Consider the following 23,024-nt stretch of genomic DNA (forward strand, 5'->3'; position numbering starts at 1 on the left):
TCTCTGGTTTCATTCAGATTCACTTTTAACTGGGCATCCAGAGTAGAGGCCCCTGGTGACGTCAGATTGGCCCCTGAGGGCCCACTGTTCAAACGACAACACTTTAGCATCGCAGCTGATTTTTGTTTCATTTTCTGGTAAAGTGAGGAGTAAAAATGACTCTGGATGCTGAAAGACTGCCGACATATAGATGATCCATCCATCTGCAGCTCGTCCAGATGCTACAGGAAGTTCTGATCCGTAGCGGGAGACGATCGCTAACATGCTAACAGAAGAGCTAACGTTTAAATTGGAGCTTTAGCCAACTCTGAAAATGTTTAGCAAACCTAGGTTCCTCTGAATTAATTTCTCCTAGACAAATTTTGAAGCGCTAACAGCAGAGCTAACTTTACAGCTTTAGCTAACTTTGATAACGTTTAGCGCAGTTAGCTTTAATCTGAAAGTGCTAATTCACTTAACTGTTTTGTAAACTTTCAGCTGAATAAATTAAACATCTGTGTTGAAGTTTTGGTTATCGACTGTTCAGAATATCCATGCACTTATTTTGAAAGGGGTGAAGGCTGGTTAAACAGCAGATCTGTTTCCTCTCCTCACTATAATCTACCCAGAATGCATCACTGTTCTACAATAGTTTTAAATCAATGTCTTCTGATCAAAACCACTGTGGTTAGCAAAACTCAACAACTATAAAACTGTCAGCGTCAAACTTGATCTTTAGTCTTTTTGTTCATTTACAAATGAAAACAGACTCTAGAGATTGAACCTAAACAGGCAGCTGATATTTTATTCTCCTTTCATGGGTTTATGTTGGATGTTTAGATCTATATTTCCTCCTCTGTGTCCTGCTGCTCTGCCTCAACGCGCCGCCTGGATCTGGACTCAGCGGAGGAAACCTGAAGCGCCACAGTATGGATTTCTGCAGCAGCCTGTAGTATTTGATGCGTTGTAGCGGCGAGCGCTTTCCTCCGGCGAAACGTCTGAATCAGCGTGGGCGAGAAGCAGGAGGTAAACACGGAGCGTCAGGAACCGAGTCTCCAGGAGTAAAGAGTCACTACTGCACTAAACCCGCTGCCATTCAGTACAACAACATGCCTCTTCTCTTCATGGTTTTATTACCCATAATTCCCTGCCAGCAACTCAATCTGTCAGTTTCTGACTGGAATTCGTTTTTAATTTTTCTATCAGTTTGTTGCATGTTGGATTCATGTTAATGTTTCACTGGTTGATTTATTGAAGGACCCTTAAACTGTGTGACGGGCCCAGAGTGATGGGCCCAGTGTGATGGACCCAGAGTGACGGGCCCAGAGTGACGGGCCCAGAGTGATGGGCCCAGAGTGACGGGCCCAGAGTGACGGGCCCAGTGTGACGGGCCCAGAGTGACGGGCCCAGAGTGACGGGCCCAGAGTGATGGGCCCAGAGTGACGGGCCCAGAGTGACGGGCCCAGTGTGACGGGCCCAGAGTGACGGACCCAGAGTGATGGGCCCAGTGTGACGGGCCCAGAGTGACGGGCCCAGAGTGACGGACCCAGAGTGACGGGCCCAGTGTGACGGGCCCAGAGTGACGGGCCCAGTGTGACGGGCCCAGTGTGATGGGCCCAGTGTGATGGACCCAGAGTGATGGACCCAGAGTGATGGACCCAGAGTGATGGGCCCAGTGTGACGGGCCCAGAGTGATGGACGGACTCAGAGTGACGGGCCCAGTGTTGTCCCAGTAGAACCAGTGAGTGTGTTTACTGGTTCCGTGAGGCTGCTGCATTCGGATCATTTATCTGCGGTGACAAATAAAACATCGACCAGCTGGACTCTGTCTGCTGGAGGAAACCTCATGAATATGGGAGCTGCTCAACCTGCCGCCACCAACAGGCGGATGGAAAATACTGACAATATTATCAACATTCAGCAAACGCCACCATAAACACACACACACACCAATCAGGCATTTCTCCAGCTCGCCCAGTACAACCAGTAAATCAGAACAAACTGGGTTTGCCCGTTTCTGATGTTTTGGTTTGGGTCCCACTCCTCGTTATCCCCCCTCCCTGACTGGTTTACAGCGGTACCGTTACCATGATGACCGGGTCCAGCAGTGAAATGTCAGTATGTAAATGTGATAGTTAATGTTGAGTACAGACAAAACGGGACGAAGAGGTAAATGTCAAAACATTCATGGGATTGGTCTAGACGGCAGGAGTAAACCGAGCTTCTAACCTTTCTACAGTTAAAACCCAAACACTTTGCATAAACCCCACAATGCTTCCATCGACCCCAAACCGCTGCCATCGACCCCAAACCGCCTCCATCGACCCCAAACCGCTTCCATCGACCCCAAACCGCTTCCATAAAGCCAAACGTTTCATAAACCCGGCTGGAAGTGTTATCCCCGTCCTCCTCTGGGATTGGCCGAGAGGCTGCGGTCGTTATGGGAACAAAGTGAGCGCTGGCGGGCGATTAGCTTGCAGTAATGAGCCGACAGGTGGTCAGTCAGAGCGCAGGTGTTCATCTGTATTCACGGGCCCCTCTGCCTCTGAAACCCGACCAGAACCGTCCAGAACCAGGAACACCACCTCAACCTGCCTGTTGGAGTGAGAGAGAGAGAGAGTGCGTGTGTGTGTGTGTGTGTTTGGTGTCACACCTGTCTCTGAATCAGCGCCAGCATCTGCTCTCCCTCATCCATCAGCCTCTCCACTGCTTTCGGATCTTCCACTTCCCTGTTGGCCCTGAAGGCATCACGAACACGCCGCAGTGCATACGTCCTGCAACACACACACACACACACACACACACGCTGTGGTTTCATTTATAATAAGGAAAGGCAGGCCAACCAGCGGAGAGGGAGGGAAGCAGGAGCTGCTAAACCCTGGGAGGAGTTCAGGAGCAAACAGCCGACCAGAGGTGGAAACAGCTCCACACTAAACCAACAGGAAGATAAATTAGAGCCAAACAAACCTCAGGGCGGCGCAATAAAAAACAACAACCGCTTATTTATTTGTTTTTCTGCTCCTCGCATATAAAGAAACCTGCAGCAGCACAAAGAGATGCTGCTGATGAGCGAGCGTCGCAGCGGGAGCCGCTTCCTGCTTTATGAGCACAATACACCCGAGGACCTGAGGAAGAGGAGGACGAAGGCTCAGGCAGTGACACCGCGGTTTCAGACGGCAACGCAGCGAGACGCAGTAACCAGCCAATCAGAGAGCAGCAGGCCAGGTGCTGAAAACCTGGAGGTCATTAAAAGCATCAAACTGGGGAGAAAATACGATGGGAAAAAATGAAAAATAAAGAAAATGAGGTGAAAAAAGGAAAAACGGCGGACATCTTTAACCTTTCACTGACGGAGCTTCTCTTCAGTTTAATATCCCACAATCCTTTGCTGCGTCACGATCGTCTGACCAAACAAACATGAAACAGTTTCAGGTGTAGCTATGAAGGTCAACTGATTTTCCTGAATGATCAAACCAGCAGTCAGACCGATCAGGGTAACGATACGGTCCGGTTCTGTTGGGCAGACAGAAGACGGGTCAGGAACCAGAACAACCCAGCAGCCTGTGGTGGCGCCGCTGAGCTCCTCTGACCAGAACTGATGGGAGTTGAGCTGAAGCTCTGGAGAGCCGGCTGGGCGGCAGAGAGGGACGGGCGGGTCAACTCTGATCCGATTCACACCGGGTCCGATTCAACTCTGATCCGATTCACACCGGGTCCGATTCAACTCTGATCCGATTCACACCGGGTCCGATTCAACTGATCCGATTCACACCGGGTTCGATTCAAACCGGACCCGATTCAAACCGGACCCGATTGAGCTTCACCTCATCCTGCTCCTCTCAGGACCTTTAGATCCTGTAAAAAGGTCCAACCAGTCGGCTTTACAGACAACCTCCAAGTTGACCTCTGGCAGAGACTAATGGTCTGTTTGGCTTCATCAGAGCTATAAAGTTGGTCTTACATAAAACATAAACTAGCAGAACCATGAGGTAACCATTCCTGGAAAGACGGAGGGGAAAGACGGAAAGACGGAGGGACGGAAAGACGGAGGGACAGAAAGACGGAGGGACGGGCTGATGGACCAATAGATGGACGAACTAGTTGATGGATGACACTAATGGGAGGATGGACAGAGGATGGACCAGTCTGACCAGTGGACATCAGAACTGGCTGATGGACAGAACAGGAACGTCTTCTCGTCCCAGCAGAGGAAACTCAGATTGACGGACGTAGTGAGTGATGGACAGACTGGTTGATGAACGAATGGATGGGCTGACGGATGTACTGACACAGATGGACAGATTAATGGATGGATGGACTTTAAGTTCACTTTTTCATTGCTGCTGTCAGAACATCTTGTTTCTGCAGAAACTAAAATGTTTCTGATGCTTGGAGTCCAAAGACAGACTGGAGAGATCCAGATTAGTCTGCCTGAAGGGAAGGAAACCAGAAAGAGACGAAGGACGGATCAGAGAAAGAACTGATCGTTACTGTTGTATCTGTATTTATTAATAAGCAGCAGCTTCTGTACCTGTCAGCTCATTGAGGAAAACCCGACAGCGAGAGACTCCAGACAGTGAATGACTGAACGGCGTGTTTGTGAGAGAGTGAGTCATCCCGTCACGGGAACTTCAGAGGGAATTCTCCTCTCTGATCTTCAGACGAAGAGACGGGAAGGGAAGAGGAGACGAGGAGAGGAGGCGAGGAGGCACTGAAACTGGATTTCACAATCACTTATTCATCACAAGTCTTTGTCATCTCGCTGATAAGTTGACAGTTCTTAGCGCGCCCACGCTGCGTGGAGGATGCTGCGGGGGGAGGATATTTTTAAGCAGGGAAGTAAAGAGGTAAGGAGGAAAACAGGAGAACCGTCAGGACACCTGACAGGCAGGTTGCTCTTGATTGAAATAATTCATCTTTTCCACTTAGAGATACGGTACGTTACAGTGACCAGGAACACATCGTTCCTGAACCCAGTTCAGCCGTAGCTCCATTGGTTCGGCTAGGGCGGAGCTACTGGCGTTACTCAACACCGTCCTTTGATTGGGGGACAGAACCTGAGTCACGTCTGTCGCTGCTCTTGTTTGACGATGTGTTCGGTGTTCGAGTTCAACCCTGTTTGCCCAGACGTCTATGTGGTTACCACACAGATGTCTGGCAAGTCAGGCTTTTTAAAGCTCAATGACTGATGATCTGCTAGAAAGCTAACCCCACGTAAAGCCACTTCTCCACCTGAATGGCTTTAACTGCTCCAGATTCATCTCCATTAGCAGATCAGTTCCTCCAAGTTTTTAGGAAATCACTGCAGTGGCAGTGCAAGCTGGGAAAATCTGAGCATTTCGCTCAAGCAATCTGACTGACGCCTGAATGTGTTCGTTCATTGGCACGTCACTTTAGACTGCAAGCATCTCGACCACCGCAGTGGACCAGCGGACATCTCGTCTGCCATCAGAGAGCTGCTCGAGGAGGAAGACTGTAACCTTGGTCAACGTCTTCTGTCAGAAGATGATTTCAGAGGCACGTCTCTTAAGAACGAGCAGCAGCGAAGATCCAAGGACCGGCGGTCTGTTTCACACACTGGAACTACGTCACAGTGGTTTGGTGTGAATTTCATTGCTCATTTAGGTTCTTCTTTTCATAAAGTTCAATCGCCTTGTCTAGACCCAAACCTGACATTAACCAACAGAGACTTGATAATGGAGAAGCAGCTGAAGACTAAAGTCTTCAAGTCCCATATTTGATCTGAGGTAGTAGATCAGCCATGATCTAAATACAGAGGTTAGGAAAAAAAAACTGGTTCGATCTAGACAACTTCAGATGTAACAGATCGATCACTGTCCACCTGTAAAACTAGGGAATGTTGTTCACTTTTATCATGAGTCCGTACTTTGGTTTCAGGTCTGCCTGACTTTGCAGAAAACACCACAGATCTCAAAGCTCTTTCTGGAAACAAAACAGTTTTAACTATATTCTGTGTGCCTGACTGTCCTCCCTGATCCAAACTGCTGAGGTTCTGCTCTCCGCTCAGCGCTCTGCTCCTCATCACCTCACTGTTTAACTTTCCTGAGGAAGATCATGAATGTTTCATCTGACTTCTGTTCGTTTCCGTGTTTTCTCTGGTTGACAAAGCCTTCCAAACTCAGGCAGAGTTTTATCCCAGGAAGAGCAGCGAGCGGCTGCCTGGCTGTTAGTGCAGCATCAACAGAACAGCGCCGGCAGCAACGTCTGGCATATTCAGGTCACTCCACAACAACCTGGAAGCTCACAGGTACGGCTCAGAGCAGGAGCAAATCACTCCCACACGCTGCGCTGCTCCGCTTCCCACCAGGACATAACGGCACTTTGTGTGTCAAAGAGGAGTCACAACTCAGAGAGGATGGAAATGTTCACAGGCAGCGGTTCGTTGTTAACATTTCTATTAGAAGAGCCTGACACAGAGACAAGAGACGTCATTAAAATAGAAATTTTATAGCTTGAGCTTAATACGATTCATATTTTTTTAAGTGCTCCAAAAACTGACTTTCCTCTCTGATGTGGAAACATTCCTGAAAAAATAACATTTAACCAGACACTTCGAAGAGGCTCTGATGCGACGTAGGGATCCTGTGTGTCGATACACAACATTTTGACTTGGTTACTTGCAACTGAACTTTGACTGCAAAATTATTAAGGGAAAAAAATGGCGGATTCATAAAACTAGAAGTCATGACCTTGTTTAGCAGTTCCACAGCAAATGCAGTGACATAATACACAAGATCAATGTTACAGCGAATAAAGAAAAATGAACAGACTAAAAAAAAATTCACAGAAAGAATATAAAGATATATACGCAAAACAAGGAGACACTCAAAGTACAGAAAAACATTTATTTAAGGGCTAAAAAACTGGATTTTTCATAATATGTCTCCTTTAAATCTGCCTGTTTTGCTGGGATGCGGTTGTGACGTGTTGCTGCCACTAGGTGGCGATAATGCACCAAGTTGCAGAAGCTTCGAAACCGCATAAAGACGTACAGACCAACAGGAAGACGTCCTTTTATGGTTGATAGAATAAAATTATGCTTTCTTGTCCCTCAGTGGGAGGATTCAGTTTTATCTCATTCATCATGACTGAACGATATTTCTAGTTTTTACGGTTATGATGATGCTGAAGTAAATCCCAGATCTGCTGACTGGCCGATTCTGCTCCAGATGAATGGATCCATAGGTCGGGTTGTTCCAGAACTCAGAACCTCCTGACTCATACCTCTCCACCATGTCCATTCAGTCAGAACTGAACCTGTTTTACAGCAAACCTCTGATCTCTATCGATCATTTCACAGCATTTATACAATGAAGCTAAAGCTATGTTTACAGGAGATCACTGCCTGGAAACTGATGATATTTTCATATTTTAATTGGGGAAAAGTTTCAAATTTTGACAGAATGCCTAAACACCTGGAGTCAGCTGTAGTTGTCATGTCAGGCCTCTAGATGGTGCTGTGATTTTAGCACGTCACTGAACACACATGTGCTTTTGACCCTTAGCTTCATCTCATAATAAGCAGTAACCTAGCGCTCATGTAACACAAGCCAGATAAACTGAACAGGTCAAGTAGCAGGATGCTATCCGCCATTGGTTTTGTTGTTATCCAGAGTACTTCACACCTCCAGCAGGTGTTACAGAAAAGTTTCACTTTGATTCCTGGTTTCAAAACGTCCTGGTGTCGGAGCCTCCAGACACTGGAGGCTCCGTGTAAACCAGAATCTCTTCTATGCCTGATCCAGTTTGAAATATCCAGATTTTTAAATGTAACTAAACTTCTCATGAGGCTAACCTTGCCTCCTGACAAAGTTCGGAAAAGTTTACCAAAAGTGGGCGGAGCCAAGATACACAGAGGGGCGTGGCCAAATGGGAGGCTGATTGAAGCATGTTAAGCTTTGCGATTTTGTCACAATATTCAACTTTTCAGACCCTGTAGAATTTTTTCTTCTTCAATAAATAAAAACCAACTAGCGGCAAATCTAGCAACATTTTTTCTGTAGCATTGGAGACTTTTATGGTTTTATATCTGAACCCAGAGCTGTGATGCAGACGTTAAGTCTTTACCGCTGGAACCAATAGGAAAATTCAACTGCAGTACCCACTGTTCGTCCCAAAGAGGGCAGCACTAAGACTGCTTTCACACAAAAATGGCATAGTTTTAAAAATTTACACAAATAAATTCCAATTTGAACAGGAACATAAAGATAGCACATTCAAAGGCCAATAGACAGTTAATCTGCGAAAAATAATGTTGATTTGGAGTTTGGAGTTACTTTGACTGGAGGATTTGATCCATATCTCTAATTCCATCAACAATAACGTTAGATTTAATAGACAGTATGAGATGTAAACTATTTAAAGCACCAGTTGACCCATCATGACCTGAGCGCCATCAGATTTAAAACGTGTTTTAAAGCTGATGTTGTGCGCATTAATATATGCTCACATTAATGTTTCTGTGGTTTAAACTGTCAGAGCTCATGTTAGCCTGGAAACTGAACCTTTAGGTCTCCTCCAAGACATCCAGTGTTTCATAAACACTGACCCTGCTTCATGTAAACACAGCGGCTAGCTGCGTGTTTAGGCGCTGACAGACGGTTTAAACCGGCCGGAAGGACCCCTCACACCGCCGACAGCCCCGGACTCACCTGTAGTTGTAGGAGGGGAACCTGCTGCTCTCCTTCAGCATCATCTTGTACAGAGAAATCACCTGAGACCGAGTGGAAGCAGCCATGATGCTACACGATATGCGGCTCCGTCCCTCTTTCCGTTTGAGTTCCAGGACCCTGATTTCTAGGTAACCAAATTGTGCCTGAACAGAAACAACTATTTCAAATTGTATGTTAATGACAGATTTATTATTTATTTTATTAAAAAAAATCTTTGTTTAAAAATGTAAAGATAAATAATATAATAAATATACGTTTGAGACGGAAAATAATATTTATTGCCTTTAAGCCGTACAGGCGCACCTCCGCCAACTAAACAGCCCAACTCAGGAGAGTGATTGAAGGTGAGTTAGCTTTGCTTCTTTAACCTCTAAATATGTTTTTAAGTAGAGAAACATGAGGCTTTAATGAATGAGCTACACCACGAGGGTTAAATTCTTCACTACACCTCACTAACTGGTGGTGGTTCGGCTTTTTCACAGCTTTATTGTACACATAAAACGTCTTTGTTTTGGGTCAACATGTGAGCAACCCTGCTGCAGAGATAACTGGTTGAGCTGCAGTTGCTTTAAATGAATCTAACCCTCATGGTTACGCAGACACAAAGCTATTTAAACCTCCTTCAACCTTTAAATATACAGCTAGTAGGTTCTGCTGTGACCGTTCTTAAACTGAACTCAACAGAACCAGAACTGTTAAAAATAGTAACAAAGCTACATGTTCCCAAAACGGAAATAAAGCTTCACTTTATTAATCTGATTTTATCAATTAAACAATATTTGATTTATCCCAAAGGAAAAACTAAACGTCATTGTAAGAATATTTAAAGAGATGATGTGGCCTATGATGCTGTGTGCAGAAAGGCTCTCCTGTAGCAGTCTGTCTTGCAACACATCAAAAGAGGCCTCTGACTGAAGACTGTTGCTGTATAACAGCCTCATGACAGCCCTGACATGCTAACGGCTCAATATCCAAGCAGCAGAGATGATATTTCACAGCAACACGTCCTGGATGTCTCCATCAGCCGCTAGCTAGCTATGCTAATCCACCTCATTTGTTTTTGCTGCTTTTGAGAGATGTTGGAGTAGGGGATGAGATGATCTAAACTTCCTCCTCCTCTCTGTGTCCATGAAGCCTCCCTTTAAACTCCTCTTGGATTTGGGGTCAGAGGTCAGGAAAATTTTTAAAATGCTGATGCTGATGGGTTCCTGATGATGAGGTCTAAATGTTCTAATGGGTTTAAACCAGGTTACTCTCTCTGAGTCTACTTGCTGTAGTGTTAAACCCCATGACCTATGTGTGTGTGTGTGTGTGTGTGTGTGTGTGTGTGTGTGTGGTTTGATCTTTAGCCTGGATGTGTAAAAGGTCACATCCTGACTCCTGATATCCGTCTGTCTGTGAGAGTAAAGGTCACGGTTCCGGCTGTGTGTGTCGCCCGTGTTGGTTCTGTGTCGGCGCTGAACGTTCATCTGATGCGACCCGGTCCATTTTTAGACCGGTGTGTTTGCTAAAACCCAACAAATACACAAGTTGTGTTATGCTAACACAGTTCATAGATCTAAATGACTTTTAGATGTTTGTCACATTTTTGTGACATTTTCTGGTCGTTTTTTTATCCATTTATTATTATTTTATCTTTGAGTTTTGATTTTAATTTTGTCCTATTTTTTAAATAAGTTTTGAAGATATGGAGGCCAAAGAAATCTGAAACATTTTGAAGGAAGTAAAGTTTGTGACTCTTATTTTAAAAGTATCTTTTGGCTGTATTTTAGAAATGGGATGAACTAAGCTTTCAGGACCATAAATCCTGAATTCTGCAGAACTTAATTCTCAAATTAAAAAGTTTAATCTGAGTTTAAACAGAAGCAGGAATGAAACGGGTCTCAGCCGGCAGACATGGCGGGTTCTGGAGGAAGTCAGAACCTGTTGAGTCCAATCAGTCAAAGTCAACAATGTTAGTTAAACCTCTGTTTTAGAGGAAATGTTGAATGTTGTTACAGTCCATACATACTTAAGCCCTTTTCTAAAGATTCCTTTTCATTCACTACATATACCTAAATATGAATATGCACAGTGGAGCTGGAGCTACTGTTTGTCTTCTTTATCTACCTGTTTGGGGTTCAGCCAATCAACATCAAGGAAAATAAATGCTGCTTCAGGATTGGCTGCTTTTCAAACGCCAGCTAATAACATGTTAAGTATATCTAGAAAAATGCTAATTTTTTTAGAATATCTTAGCTAAATTCACGGAAACGGGTGAATTTTTGTACGTCTTTAGGAGGCAAGTTGCACAGAATAGACTGTGCTCTGCCATATTACCTGATTTTAAAGAGAGTTGATCACCTGCATCGTGATGTAAGTACAGGTGATGCTGAGTTATAATCGCTCCAAGTTGCAGCAGGTAGAGGAAAACGGATGGTACCGAGAAGTGAACCCTGTGGCGCCCCACGTGGCAGAGGAGGGAGATGGATTATTAATTATCGTGTATTATTAATCATAATAGAGACCGATTTTATAAGATAAAGTCCAACTTTTGGGTTTCTAATAGAAATAAAGGCAGAGCTGTGGAAGTCCAAACATCACTAAATATTTCTACAAATAGAGACACAGAATACTTCCTGCTGTTCCTTTACGTTGAGAAAAACACCCAGTTTAATAAATAAATAGTTGGAAATGTTTGTTTCCGGCTCCTCCGTGTCTGTCAGCCATGCGCTGGATGTTAGAGAGCGGAGCTGAGTGACGGACGGCTCTGCTCAGATCAATAACGGAGGATTTCCTTCAGTCCCAGCCGCCCGGACCGACTCTTCCTCTGAATCTTGCAGATCAGGAGCAGCTTCTGTCACACCGGGCCGCAGCGCCTCTCATCTTCCGTGACGTCTCATTTCCCAGTCCCAGGTCGGCTCTGATCACTTCCTGTCACGGCTTCAGCGCTGCACCAGACTCTGAGGAGAAACGGCGCCGTTCTGCCCAGTAACACGCAACAACATCAGCCACATTACCGGGAATCACCCGGTAATAACTCCGCTCCAACCTCCTCAAAGCCAGTGATTTATATTAAATATAAATAGTTTACTCCATCAGAGACTCTGGGAGAACAGGCCGCATTAGCTGAGTGACGGCCGGATGGAGGCTTGGGAACGGGAACGCTGCGGTGTCGGAACGGGAAGATCCGGGCTTTAGCGGCTCCATACCTGCCTGGGGCAAATTCACTTCAGGTTATTTATAACTGCGAGTGGTGGGCACACTTCCGCTAAGGCGCTAACAGCAGAGCTAACGGAGTTTAGTGGTTTTGATAACTTTGAAAACGTTTAGTGCACTTAGCTTCCCGTAGATAATATTCTTCTAATAAATTCTAATTTACTTCCGTTGAATAAAGTTTGACTGTGTTGATGTTAAAGATTCAAGTAGAAGTTTACTTTCATGCTTTTATTGTGAAGCCTGTTTTACTGCGCTAGCACGTTATTGACACAAGGTGGCTATCAACATGGTTGAATTTAGCGATTTAGCATTAGCTCTTGCTAAATCATATGTTGTAGCACTTAGGCATTAGCTTAAATTAAATATTGTGTTTTATTGCTTTAAAATTAGGATTAACCTACCTGTAGCGCTTTAGCATTTGCTTCTGCTAACTACCTTGTTGTAGTGTTCTAATGTTAGCTTCTGCTTTAGCGTTAGCAGAACTACTTTTTATTCTTAGTGCTTCAGGCTTAGTGCAGCTAGCTTTGCAGCTAACCTAAGCCAGTGTGAGCCTCATCCTAAGGTAAAGTTTTGGGCCTGTGTAGCGCTGCGGCTTGGCGCCGCGGCGCTCTGCTGCTGAACGCTGTGAGCTGATTGGATGTAATGAAGCCTGATGGTCGGAGCAGCTTCCTCTCAGCCCTGATGAGCTGCTTTGATTCTCCGGCTGCTCGTTTCCGTCTCGCTGAGCCGTGAGCTGCAGATTGAGTTTTCCGTCTCCTTTCCACCTGGCAGATCAAGGACCCCAGCGTCCCGGCCATCGATCGCTTCCTCCCGTGTTCAGACAGCGGAAGAACCCGTCTGGGACGCGTCAGCGCCACGACCCGAGCCGGATCGCTGAGGATCGACCGGCCTCCTCTGTGGAGAGGTAAAACCAGCCGGTAAACACTCTGACATTTACAGTCGTGTTAAATAAAACTGATGTTCAGTCTGCGCCGTGAAGGGGCTGCAGGCCTCCTGAATGTCAGTCCGGCTGGGAACGCAGCGACCGGCGCCGTCTGACTCAGGATGAATCGCTAAACTGTTTAACTGAACGATTCCCAACGCGCCGCCGTCGCTGTGTTTAATGTCAGGCCGACGCCATGGAAACGGAGGCCTTGACCCCCATGGTGACCTCAGCTTTGAACTCTGACCTTTTCCACGTCCTCTGACTCCAGAAGCTGCTCTGGAGAAAAAATGCAAAAAACTAAATAATTTCCCAGGTTCTAAGTTAAAATATCAGACTTTCCTTCTAATATTCAAGAATGATTGACTTAAACAAACTCCTATATCTTGTTGAAACGTTAATTTGTCTTGATTCAACTGAACTCTGATATTTTCAGTGTAAACTAGATAAATAAGTGTTTATTGTTTTACAGTGTATCTGTGTTTGTGACGGAGCGTCTGCTGGACGTTCAGACGGTCGCAGCTCATCCTGCTGCTCTTCCTCTCTTTTTCTTTTCTTTCTCATCTCTTTTCTTCTTATTTCCTGTTTCCTTTTCCCAACCGCATCTCTTCCTTCCTGTTTCTGGATTCCGTTTGTCGGGATTCACGATAAATCGGTGTTGACGTCCGATCAGTAAATCTGGACTGATATTTGTTTCCATGTTGTAGCTGTTTGTTTGGATGCAGAGCAGGATTATGGAGTTTTGGTGAAAGGAAATATATGTGATATCGGTAAATATCAATTATCGGCCATAACAGATTTTTTTATCGATGGGTCGCCAACCGTCTCCTTCCTTTTGTTTCCTGTTTCCGTCCATCACCTCCTGACCAGACCCGGATTTAACCAGAGTTCTGGATCCTCAGAAACATGTTGAGTTTCTGGGCAGCAGGCGGTTCTGGTTCTCTGGTTCTGGTTCTCTGGTTCTGGTTCTCTGGTTCTGTGGTTCTGGTCCTGCTTCTGTCATCCTGTGGTTCTGGTTCTGGTTCTGGCGGCGTAGTTAAATCTGTTTTCTGCAGAGAGCTCTTGGGTTTTCCTGGCGCTGCGTCTCTGTGTGCTGGTGTCCTCCATCTGTTGTAGGAAAGCCTTCCTGAACCTGCTGAGCCCACGTCACACACACACACACCCCTACACACACACACACACACACACGTTATATAACCTGTGAAACACACTCCCATCGTCTCAGAACTCGGTGAAATCAGGAGAAGGAAAAACTCATGCAACATTTAGCTGCATCCATTCAGCATTTTCAGCCTCTTTCACTTTAAATCTGCTTTTCTGTGACCTTTGACCCCTCAGTGGAGTCTGAAAGTGTCGTCTTGTGATCGGTAAAAAATGTGAAAATCAAACCTGGAGGCGCCAATTAGAGGCAGCAGAGTGTCGGGCCCCTGAGGGCCTTCCTGGTGTCAGTCTGCTGAAGGGTTTTCAGCTAGCAGTGAGCGGTTAGCGCCGAGCGGTTAGCTGTTAGCAGTGAGTGCTGAGCAGCTAGCAGTGAGCATTTAGCACTGAGCAGCTAGCAATGAGCGGTTAGCTGTTAGCACTGAGCAGCTAGCAGTGAGCGGTTAGCACCGAGCGGTTAGCGTTTAGCAGTGAGCAGCTGGCAGTGAGCGGTTGGCACCAAGCGGTTAGCATTTAGCAGTGAGCAGCTAGCAGTGAGCGGTTAGCACCGAGCGGTTAGCTGTTAGCAGTGAGTGCTGAGCAGCTAGCAGTGAGCAGCTAGCGGTAAGTGGTTAGCATTGACTACAGCTCTCGTATCTTTTCTTGTTTCCTTGTAATATTCTGACGTTAGACTTACAGTAAATCTTTTCGTGGTTCTAATCGTCGAACGTTTGAATCGAATCTTCATGGTTTCATTGTTTCCTTGGTTTGTTCAGCATTGAACAGGATTATTTTATATTTTTTAAGGTTTTGGCTCTGGTAGATTTTCTGTATTTATTTGTCAGATGTTGAACAGATTTCCAGATGAAGGCCGGTCATCCCTCCTGTCAGAACCGCCCGCCAGTCAGACCGAACCTCCGGGTCGACCCGCTTCCTCTTTCATCTGAGATGTGTCGGTTCTCCGCCATGACAGGAGAACGAAGCTCCTGGACCGGTTCTGGTGGAACCCAGAGATCCCAAAGAGTCTCAGTTCATCAGAATGAAGGTCCAGATTTTAACAGATCAACTAAAATATAGATTATTGTTGAAAAAATAAATGTTTCAAACATTTTAAGCCTTTATTTCTGATGGTTCTGAAGGTTCTTACTCAGAGATTAAAAACCCAAATTCAGACCATCAGAATATTCCATCAGGTCAGTAAAATCATATGAATATTTAAACTATGTTTTACAGTGTTATAATGCGTTTAGCTGCAGTCAGATTTTCATGTTTCGAATCGTTTATAGAGTCCAAACGTCACATTCATGAGGATTGAATTAAGCTGAGCTGAATCACAGTTGGTGGGTTTTAATGAGCCTCCTGTGGTTCTGTAATAACGGGTCGGTCTGCAGGAACGGATCCACTGGTGGGAATAAAAACCCAGAACTCTCCATCCTCACTGCCGTTCAGCCCAACGGTCCGGTCAGACGGTTCTGGACCGGTTCTGGACCCAGATCTACGAAACCAACAGAGAATCGGGTCGGGTCGGGTTCTGTCTCTCTTTCTGCCTGGCAGCAGAGCTGGATGAGTTCTGATTGGAGGAACTCGTTTACTCTAGCTCACCTGAGAGGTTCTGATGAGTTTGGTTAAATAAAGATGGAAGGTGATGAAATAAATAAAAGTTAAATAACTTTCACATCAACCTGTTTTCAGTCAAACATGAAAAGTTAAAATCCCAACCAGAGAAGCTGAACTTTCTCCTCTTGGTTGGGGGAAGTTTCTGCCTCAGGAGGAGTTAAATTTTCTCACAGCATTTCCACCAAAAGAACTTTAGTTCCTGAACTGGTTCAGTTCAGAGCGATTTATTGACGTCCGTTTCCATCAGTTTGGGGAACCGAGGATGAGACGCCAATAGAGGGCGTAGCGGCCAGATCTGAGCGCACTTCTTTATTTACTTACTGCTTTAATTTAACCGTCCAAAGACGTTTCAGCTCCTCACTACTGCAGCGTTCAGTCTGACTGCACCAAGAGGCGAGGCTCTAAACGCCAGAGAGGCTGATGCTTGGTGAGGTGGAGGTGCTTTGATCCAGTAGTTTCCTCAGCAGGCTGCCGTTTCATCCTCCAGATGATGGCCTCTTTCTGCAGCTGCTGACCGTTGGCTCAGAAAAACCAGCTGTTCTGCAGAGGCCCAGTGGAGCAACAGTTCACTCTGTGGAGCCTCTTTAATCTGTGTGAAAACGCACAACAGCGGGTTGAAGATGCGTTCAGGGACCAGTGGGACGGGCCTGTTGGTGATGGATGGAGCAGCAGATGGTTGAGGCTCTTCGTACTCTTCGCTGTGTTCATATCCTGTGACCCAGCATGCACCGTCAGTGGAGATTTAAACCCATTCTCTACATTTCTTATCAGGTGGTCCGGTCTCACCTGTTGGTGCTGCATGGAGGGCGACAGTCTGGCTGCTGTGGGTCCTTAACGCTGATGCTGTCGACGCTCAGGCGTAAAAACTGATCTGTGTTTGGACATGTCCGCCGGTCGTCCTGCGGTCTGTGCTGACCTCTGTCAAGCGAAGTGTGATTGAGCTTCTTGGACCTGGCTAGTTCTGCTGAATAAAGAGCAACAGTTTCTACATCCACCCCTCACCTGCATCATGACCGATAGAACAGATCCTGGATCCTCTGGATCCCTCAGACCAACATGCTGACTCTCCGGCCAGCGGTTGGCTCTGCAGCGCCTCTTGTTTTGCTGTAAACCCTCCGTCTCTGTCGGTGTTCCTTCATCATGAGCAGTGGCTCCCGGGCTGCAGCGCCCCCCAGAGGATGGCTGTCGGCCCAGCAGGGGGAACCGGACGTCTGTTTCTCTCACATCCCTGAAGAGCCGAGCGGCTAAATCAGCCAACAATGTTCTGCTCGTCTCCGTGTGCCTCAGATTTTAACTTCCAGCCTGTGTTCAGCCTCTCCTGAGCGTGTTAGCGCTGCAGCGGGTTCTCGCCTGCGGCGTTGAGGTTAGCAGGTGTTCAGGTGGCTTCCTCACCTTCTGCAGCTCCTCCAGCAGCAGATCAGCTGGAGCTATTAATAGTAGCTGCAGTAGGAAGTGAGACGCCATCAGACAAAGAGAGGTTAGCTTCTGTTAGCTTCTGTTAGCCTCTGATGCTACCGTCAGGCACCAGGCTGACCTCTGACCCGGTACGCAGGGCCAGAGGTCAGATATGTAATAATGTTCACATTTAAAAGAAAAATAAAAGAAATATGACCTAAAATGATTGATGATGACTCAGCATATTAGTAGGCTTTATTAAATATCCAGGTATTTATTTCTTGTGTTTTCCTAAATCCTGGCATTCTGTTCATGTCTGCCTGTTGCAGAGTTCAGATTAGCTGGTTGTGATGTTTTTTACTCAGTTTGAAATAAATAACTTTATTCTCCGTTCACACAGATTCACATCAGTCTCACTGAGCTCTCAGCTCAAATCAAAGATGCAGACGGCTGCTCGTACAGCATGCTAACATCCAAGCTAGCTAGCACTCTGCCTCATGTAGCTGTGGCTAACAGCTAACATCGTCTCGGTGCAGCGCGCTGACCGGCAGCTGCAGCCTCATCAGTTTGGTTCTGTGGGATCAGATTCTGATTCATCCATTAATATTCATGTGATAAACTGACTTTATGTTTAAAGTCATTTTTCTGATTGTGGAATTAGAAACTTCTCCATCTGCGTCGAGTTAACGGGGACTCCTGCTCTCTGTGGAGAACACCAGCTCAGGTTTTTCTGTTTCTGGTGGGATCAGCGTTTCCAGCAGCGCCACATCAACACCAGTTGGCTTCAGGTTTCTGTCAGCAGCGCAGGAAAAACCCGGCCGGAGGGGTGATTGATTGGGACGGGGCGGCGGCGTCCCTCAGGGCGGCGGCCTGCAGCGATCGATGGGCCGGACCCATCGCTGCTGTCACAAAGTCCTGACGCGTCCAAACTGACCGAGCTGCTGCCAAAGAATAATGAAGGATGAGGAAGAAAATCTGCTTCACACAGAAACCAGGCAGGACGGATGATGGAGGAGGAGGAAGTGACATCACAGCTGGCTCAGCCAATAAAACCAGTTTGTTACATGAGGAAATGTAGAAAAAAATAAGCAGATTTATGGTTTATTATTTTAGATTATGATGGTTTGAACTGAGCAGAACCTGATGGTTCAGGATGTATCTAAGCTTCACATTGTGGTACTATGGGTGGATAATATGGCTTATTGCTATAGAACTTTTTTTTAAATCAAATATTATCAATAATTATTGGTTAATTTTTTGCTTTAAATATCTGAAAAACAACCAAACTGGTGACGGGGCATTTCCTGTTACCTTTCGCTCCACACAGTTTTATTATTTTGAATCAGTTTTGAGTCAGAGGAGAAACATGAAACTGCTGCTGCGCATGTTACGCAGCAGGCTGTTGCTAGGCAACCGCAGAGAGTGAGTTCGCTGATGCTACCGAGCTAGCTTAAGAGGCTGAGCAGCTAAAGTCTTTTCTCTGCCTACATCTCCCAGAATGCTGTGTGGTTCTGGATCAGAGTTATAACGAATGTTCTATATATTAATTATTCTATGTATCATCTATTGATATTGATCACGTCTGTCACAATATCTGTAGTTATTGATTTATTGTCCAGGTCAGTTGGTACTAAAACCAGATGACGGCATCAGGGACCAATAAGCTGTAGAAATGTTCCACCCTGAAATAAACTGGTTTGGTTCCAGTAGAACCGGGTCTATCGGACCATCAGGTGCTAAACGAGTTCAGTAGGTTCTGGTGACTCCTCTGTCGTCACAAAGCATTGTGGGTAGTTTAGAGGTTTCAGCGCTGAGTTTGTTTTATGATGTAGAAATGAATTATCAGCAATACTCAGATCGGTTATCGATATCGGTCCATATATCATGTCATCCCTAAACTTTCCTCGTATTTTTGTAGATGTAGTGAAACCTTGTTGCCATGGCGACGCGTCCCTGTGTGTAGAAACCGTTTCCTGTAGAGCCGGGCTGAACTGGTGGGATCCCAGGAAAACCAGTTGTTGCTCAGTCAGGTGGATGAGATGGAGCTGCTGCCTCGGCACCTTCTACACCGACCATAAAATCTGCCTCGTTCTTCATCATGTCAGCCCCTCCTCCTTCTCTTCCTCTTCTTCCTCCTCGTCCTCCTCCTCCTCCTCTCTTTATATCCATAGAAATCTCTTTCTTTATTATGTTACTGCAGCTGCAGGTTTGATCTAATGCTGCTTGTCAAAGAACCGCCTGCTTCTCTGAGCAGAACATCCGCAGATATGACTTCATTAAGAGGAAGAGGAGGAGATGAAGAGCAGCTGGGATAAATGATGGAGGATGAATTGGATCGACTCCTGCTGTGTTTTAGCTTCAGCAGCTCCTCAGATCATCTCCTCCTGATCTTTGACCCAGAACCACTCGGATCAGGCATCCATGTTGGTTTCCATCCATTCAGGGTCAGAGGTCAACCTGCTGATGATGTCACTAAACATGGCGTCTTTGTGCAGAGTATTTAATAACAGGTTAAGTCAGTTTGTTGCTCTGTCGTCGTTAACGCTTTGAATGACTTGTTTTCATTTAGTAGATGATAAAATAAATCTTTCATTGAATATAAATATCTGCTATAATCTGGACAACCTGATCAGAATCCGTTTCTTTTTGTCACCGTTTCTGGAAAACGTTTCATATTTGGTTCATTTATAATCTGCAAATTATAAGTCAACACTAATAAACTCATTTTAGAGTCAGAATCTCCTGGTGGAGTTTCATCAGGCGATGAGGTCAGTAGATATGAAGAGGAGCTGATCTGTTTTCAATCCGTCACCATCCGGCTTCGTCGCGCCGAGACGCAGCGGCAGGTGTCGGACGTTGTGTAACCGGCCACAGGAAGTGGTCACTGTGCCACAGGAAGTGGTCACTGTGCCACAGGAAGTGTCACTGTGCCACAGGAAGTGGTCACTGTGCCACAGTTAGCATAGTTAGCATGGTTGTTATCAGCAGCAGTTTGTAGAAAGTTACAAAAGCTCAGAGATTTTCTTAATGCCGCCAATATTCTAGATCAAACGAGTTCTGCCTTCCTGTTGTCTGCTGGACGTCTCGCTCTCTCTCGCTCTCCAGCAGCCAACACACGACTCAACATGTCTTTGGTACCAGCAGCCCAGTCTGATGCTGAGAATAGAAGCAGGACAGCAGCGCTGTGCATCGTGTCCTCGCACTTCCTGTGTGTCTCAGGACTCTTCCTCGCTCCTCTTCCTCGTTCTTCTTCCTCGCTCCTCTTCCTCGTTCTTCTTCCTCGCTCCTCTTCCTCGCTCCTCTTCCTCCTCTGCAGTCAGTGATTTATCACTTCCTGCTGTCTGCGCGTCACTGTTTTCTGTCCGGATGAATCCCTGAGCGTTCCTGCAGCGCCGCGTCTTTTATGCCTCTCCGATGCGTTTCTTCAGATGCGTCACCATGGTGATGGGGCTGGGGTGTTTGCTGGGTTCTGGCCGGGTTCTGGCCGGGTCGTGCCGCCCGTCCTTCAGCAATCTGGCAGCGGTACGCGGCGCTGCTGGCCGTCGCCGCGGCGCTTAGTCAGAACAAGCCTTTGGCAGCCAAACAAGGGATTTTCTCAACAACCTTCACAACCCGTGAGTCATGTTTCTGCTGTTCCCGCTCCGCTCCCCGTCAGAACCGCCAACCAGACCCGGTGGCAGCTGTAATTGGTGGAAACAACCAGACATCAGCTGGGAATTACAAAGCGGCTCAGCACGACCAGATCTGCAGAAATCGCTGGAACGGCGTAAAATTCAGCTGAACAAGAGAAACTTTGGGTTTATTTGGTTCAGAGCGGCCTAGCAGAGAAACGGCTCAGTTAAAACACCTTTATTTGCTAAATGTTGAATAAATCCACATATTTAGAGCAGCCTCCTTCCACTCGGCTCTTCTGATGATGGATTTATGGAAACTAAACTCCAGAAAGTCGAAAACTTTCAGATTTTCTAGAACTAGGAACTCCAACCTTCACGTCCAAAGAGACATTTTCCCTCAGTCCAGTTTAATAAATCACTAATTTGATTAATCACATAGATTTTAACATGTTAGACATTTCAACTCCATCAGTTTTTTTCATCTGGAACCTTTGTGTTTGTGTGTTTGTGGTACGACCGTAAATCTGACGCACAAGTGACATCCCCAACCGCTTCTCCCCTCGTTTTTAATCGTAACCATAGAAACAGAAACATTCAACCTGAGTTAGCTGCATTTAATATTATTAAAATAACATTTAATATTAAATAATCTGAGCTCCATCAGGTCTCAGTGATCCACGTTAACGGTTGTCTTCTAGTCACCAGCAGGCCTGTGTGACCTCTGACCTCTCTAATGCTGTAACAGATTTACTGTAATGTAGTTTTAATGTTGAATAATCGTCTCTATGGAGGAAAAACTCCAAAGATCCAAGTTTCATTTCTCCAAACCCCCATGTTGCACTCTGTGTGTGTGTGTGTGTGTGTGTGTGTGTGTGTGTGTGCGTGCGTGCGTGCGTGCGTGCGTGCGTGCGTGCGTGCGTGCGTGCGTGCGTGTGTGTGTGTGTGTGTGTGTGGGTGGGCATATGCATGTTGTTGTTTGGCGCCGGAGGATCGGACATATGGAGCCCAGGATCTCATGCTACGAGGAGAATCGTGAAGAATCGGGTTCAGTTCATAAAATCCACGTGAAGCAGAACAATATGGACCCAATAATAAAAAAATAATTTTTCTGAAACATGTCAGCAGAAATGAATCTGCAGGAAGTGAAAATTTCAGCCTGGTAAACACCGAGGTGAGAAAAGATGCAGGAAAAATGATTTAATTTTCTCTGAAAGGAATCCAGATGAACCGTTTCCATCAATGTTTTTATTCAGGTTTTGATTTATCACTTTGGAAAAGATTAAAAGTTTGATGGAAAAACTCAAAATAACTTCGTCAATCTTGCAAAAACCATTTCTATATTTGCTTGATGACTTTTGGGCCAACGCGCTGAAGGAGAGACGGAAACGTACTGAGTTCTGACCGTTGATCGGTGGCTCTGCCTTACCAGAGGAACCAAACTGAAACGTTTCTCACTCTGAGCCTCCCAGGGGGGACGACCTCTGCCAACCCTCTACTTACTGTTTGTGCCAGCCATGTTGATGACATCACGCTGTGGTGGCAGAAACTCGACTTATTCACGTTTTATCTTTAAAAGTTTATCCGTTTTTTCAGCTGCCTGGTTCTCCGTCCTGCTCTGGAAAATCACCTCCAGCTCAGTCAGTGAGTTTTTTCCCAGCCTCGGTTTGATGGTTTAGTTTCACCTGCAGCCGATGAACTCCCCTTGACTTCTCCGTGACCTCTGACCCCTGACTCCTCGGCGCTAGTCGGTCCGGTTCAGCAGCATCACTGCGTTTTGCTGCAGAGCCTCTGCAGCGCTGCAGCCTGTTGGCTGCGGGACAACGGTGCAAATATTTGCCTGTGAAAGGGCAGCAGTGGGTAACTGATGGCGGCGCGCTGCGACCTTTGCTGTTGGATCTTCATCCATTAGTGTAATCGTAAACGCTCACCTGCGGCTCCCGCCTCGCCTGACCTCCGCTGAGGAGCTGCCGATTTATTGTTACACCTTCCTCCCCGCTGCTGACTGCAAATGATAAATGTGTTGACCGGATCCAGGCTGATTGATCAGCAAACAGTGGCAGGAGGAAGAGCGGCTGTTAGCCGAGAACAAACCGTTTCAGGTGACGCTGATTTCTGCTCCGTTATAAACTGGAAGCAGCGATCAGTCGGATTTTAGTCCAGCAGGATCCTAAAGTTTAGAAACCTTTAGCAGCCAAGAAGTTCAGAAGATAAACAGGATGACATGGAGATGGATATAAAACCATCAACCTGCAGCAGGAAGTGGAAAGTTTTTATTAGTTCACAGAGAGTAGAGGATGGATGGATGGATGGATGTATGGATGATGGATGAATGATGGATGGATGGATGGATGGATGGATGATGGATGGATGGATGAATGATGGATGGATGAATGATGGATGGATGGATGGATGGATGGATGATGGATGGATGGATGAATGATGGATGGATGAATGATGGATGGATGGATG

General features: G+C 46.0%; 2 protein-coding genes across 3 annotated transcripts in view; one reads left to right on the forward strand and one right to left on the reverse strand.

Annotated features, from left to right (window-relative positions):
• Positions 1 to 751: 751 nt before the first annotated feature.
• LOC106939131 (LYR motif-containing protein 4B) lies at positions 752 to 8,797 on the reverse strand. The gene is made up of 3 exons (XM_015021440.1): positions 8,652 to 8,797; positions 2,633 to 2,753; positions 752 to 977 (listed from the first exon to the last, which is right to left on the reverse strand). The coding sequence occupies exons 1-3, from the start codon at positions 8,735 to 8,737 to the stop codon at positions 822 to 824; spliced, it is 363 nt and encodes a 120-aa protein (XP_014876926.1). The 5' UTR covers positions 8,738 to 8,797; the 3' UTR covers positions 752 to 821.
• Positions 8,798 to 8,929: 132 nt separating this feature from the next.
• The window catches only part of LOC106939130 (phenylalanine--tRNA ligase, mitochondrial), a 22,878-nt gene continuing 8,783 nt past the window's right edge, over positions 8,930 to 23,024 (forward strand). The window contains exons 1-2 of one of the 2 annotated variants that reach the window (XM_015021439.1): positions 8,930 to 9,016; positions 12,642 to 12,774. Coding sequence is in view for 1 of the 2 variants with exons in the window: in XM_015021438.1 (XP_014876924.1) it covers positions 20,370 to 20,555 (186 nt within the window). In the remaining variant the exon portion in view is untranslated. Of the gene's footprint in view, positions 9,017 to 12,641; positions 12,775 to 20,369; positions 20,556 to 23,024 lie in introns of those variants that run through there. The other variant, XM_015021438.1, reaches the window with a different exon arrangement.

The sequence above is a fragment of the Poecilia latipinna genome, unplaced genomic scaffold (assembly GCF_001443285.1).
Source record: "Poecilia latipinna isolate Pla-1442-1.1 unplaced genomic scaffold, P_latipinna-1.0 Scaffold2780, whole genome shotgun sequence".
NCBI lineage: Eukaryota > Metazoa > Chordata > Actinopteri > Cyprinodontiformes > Poeciliidae > Poecilia > Poecilia latipinna.

What these genes read in the sequence shown, in the direction of transcription:
- LOC106939131 (XM_015021440.1), bottom strand. Translation starts at nt 8,737, where the DNA reads ATGGCTGCTTCCACTCGGTCTCAGGTGATTTCTCTGTACAAGATGATG. An exon ending in TTCCCCTCCTACAACTACAG is followed by an intron (nt 2,754 to 8,651) that starts GTGAGTCCGGGG and finishes TGTGTGTTGCAG; the next exon opens with GACGTATGCACTGCGGCGTG. An exon ending in TGGCGCTGATTCAGAGACAG is followed by an intron (nt 978 to 2,632) that starts GTGTGACACCAA and finishes ACGCTGATTCAG; the next exon opens with ACGTTTCGCCGGAGGAAAGC.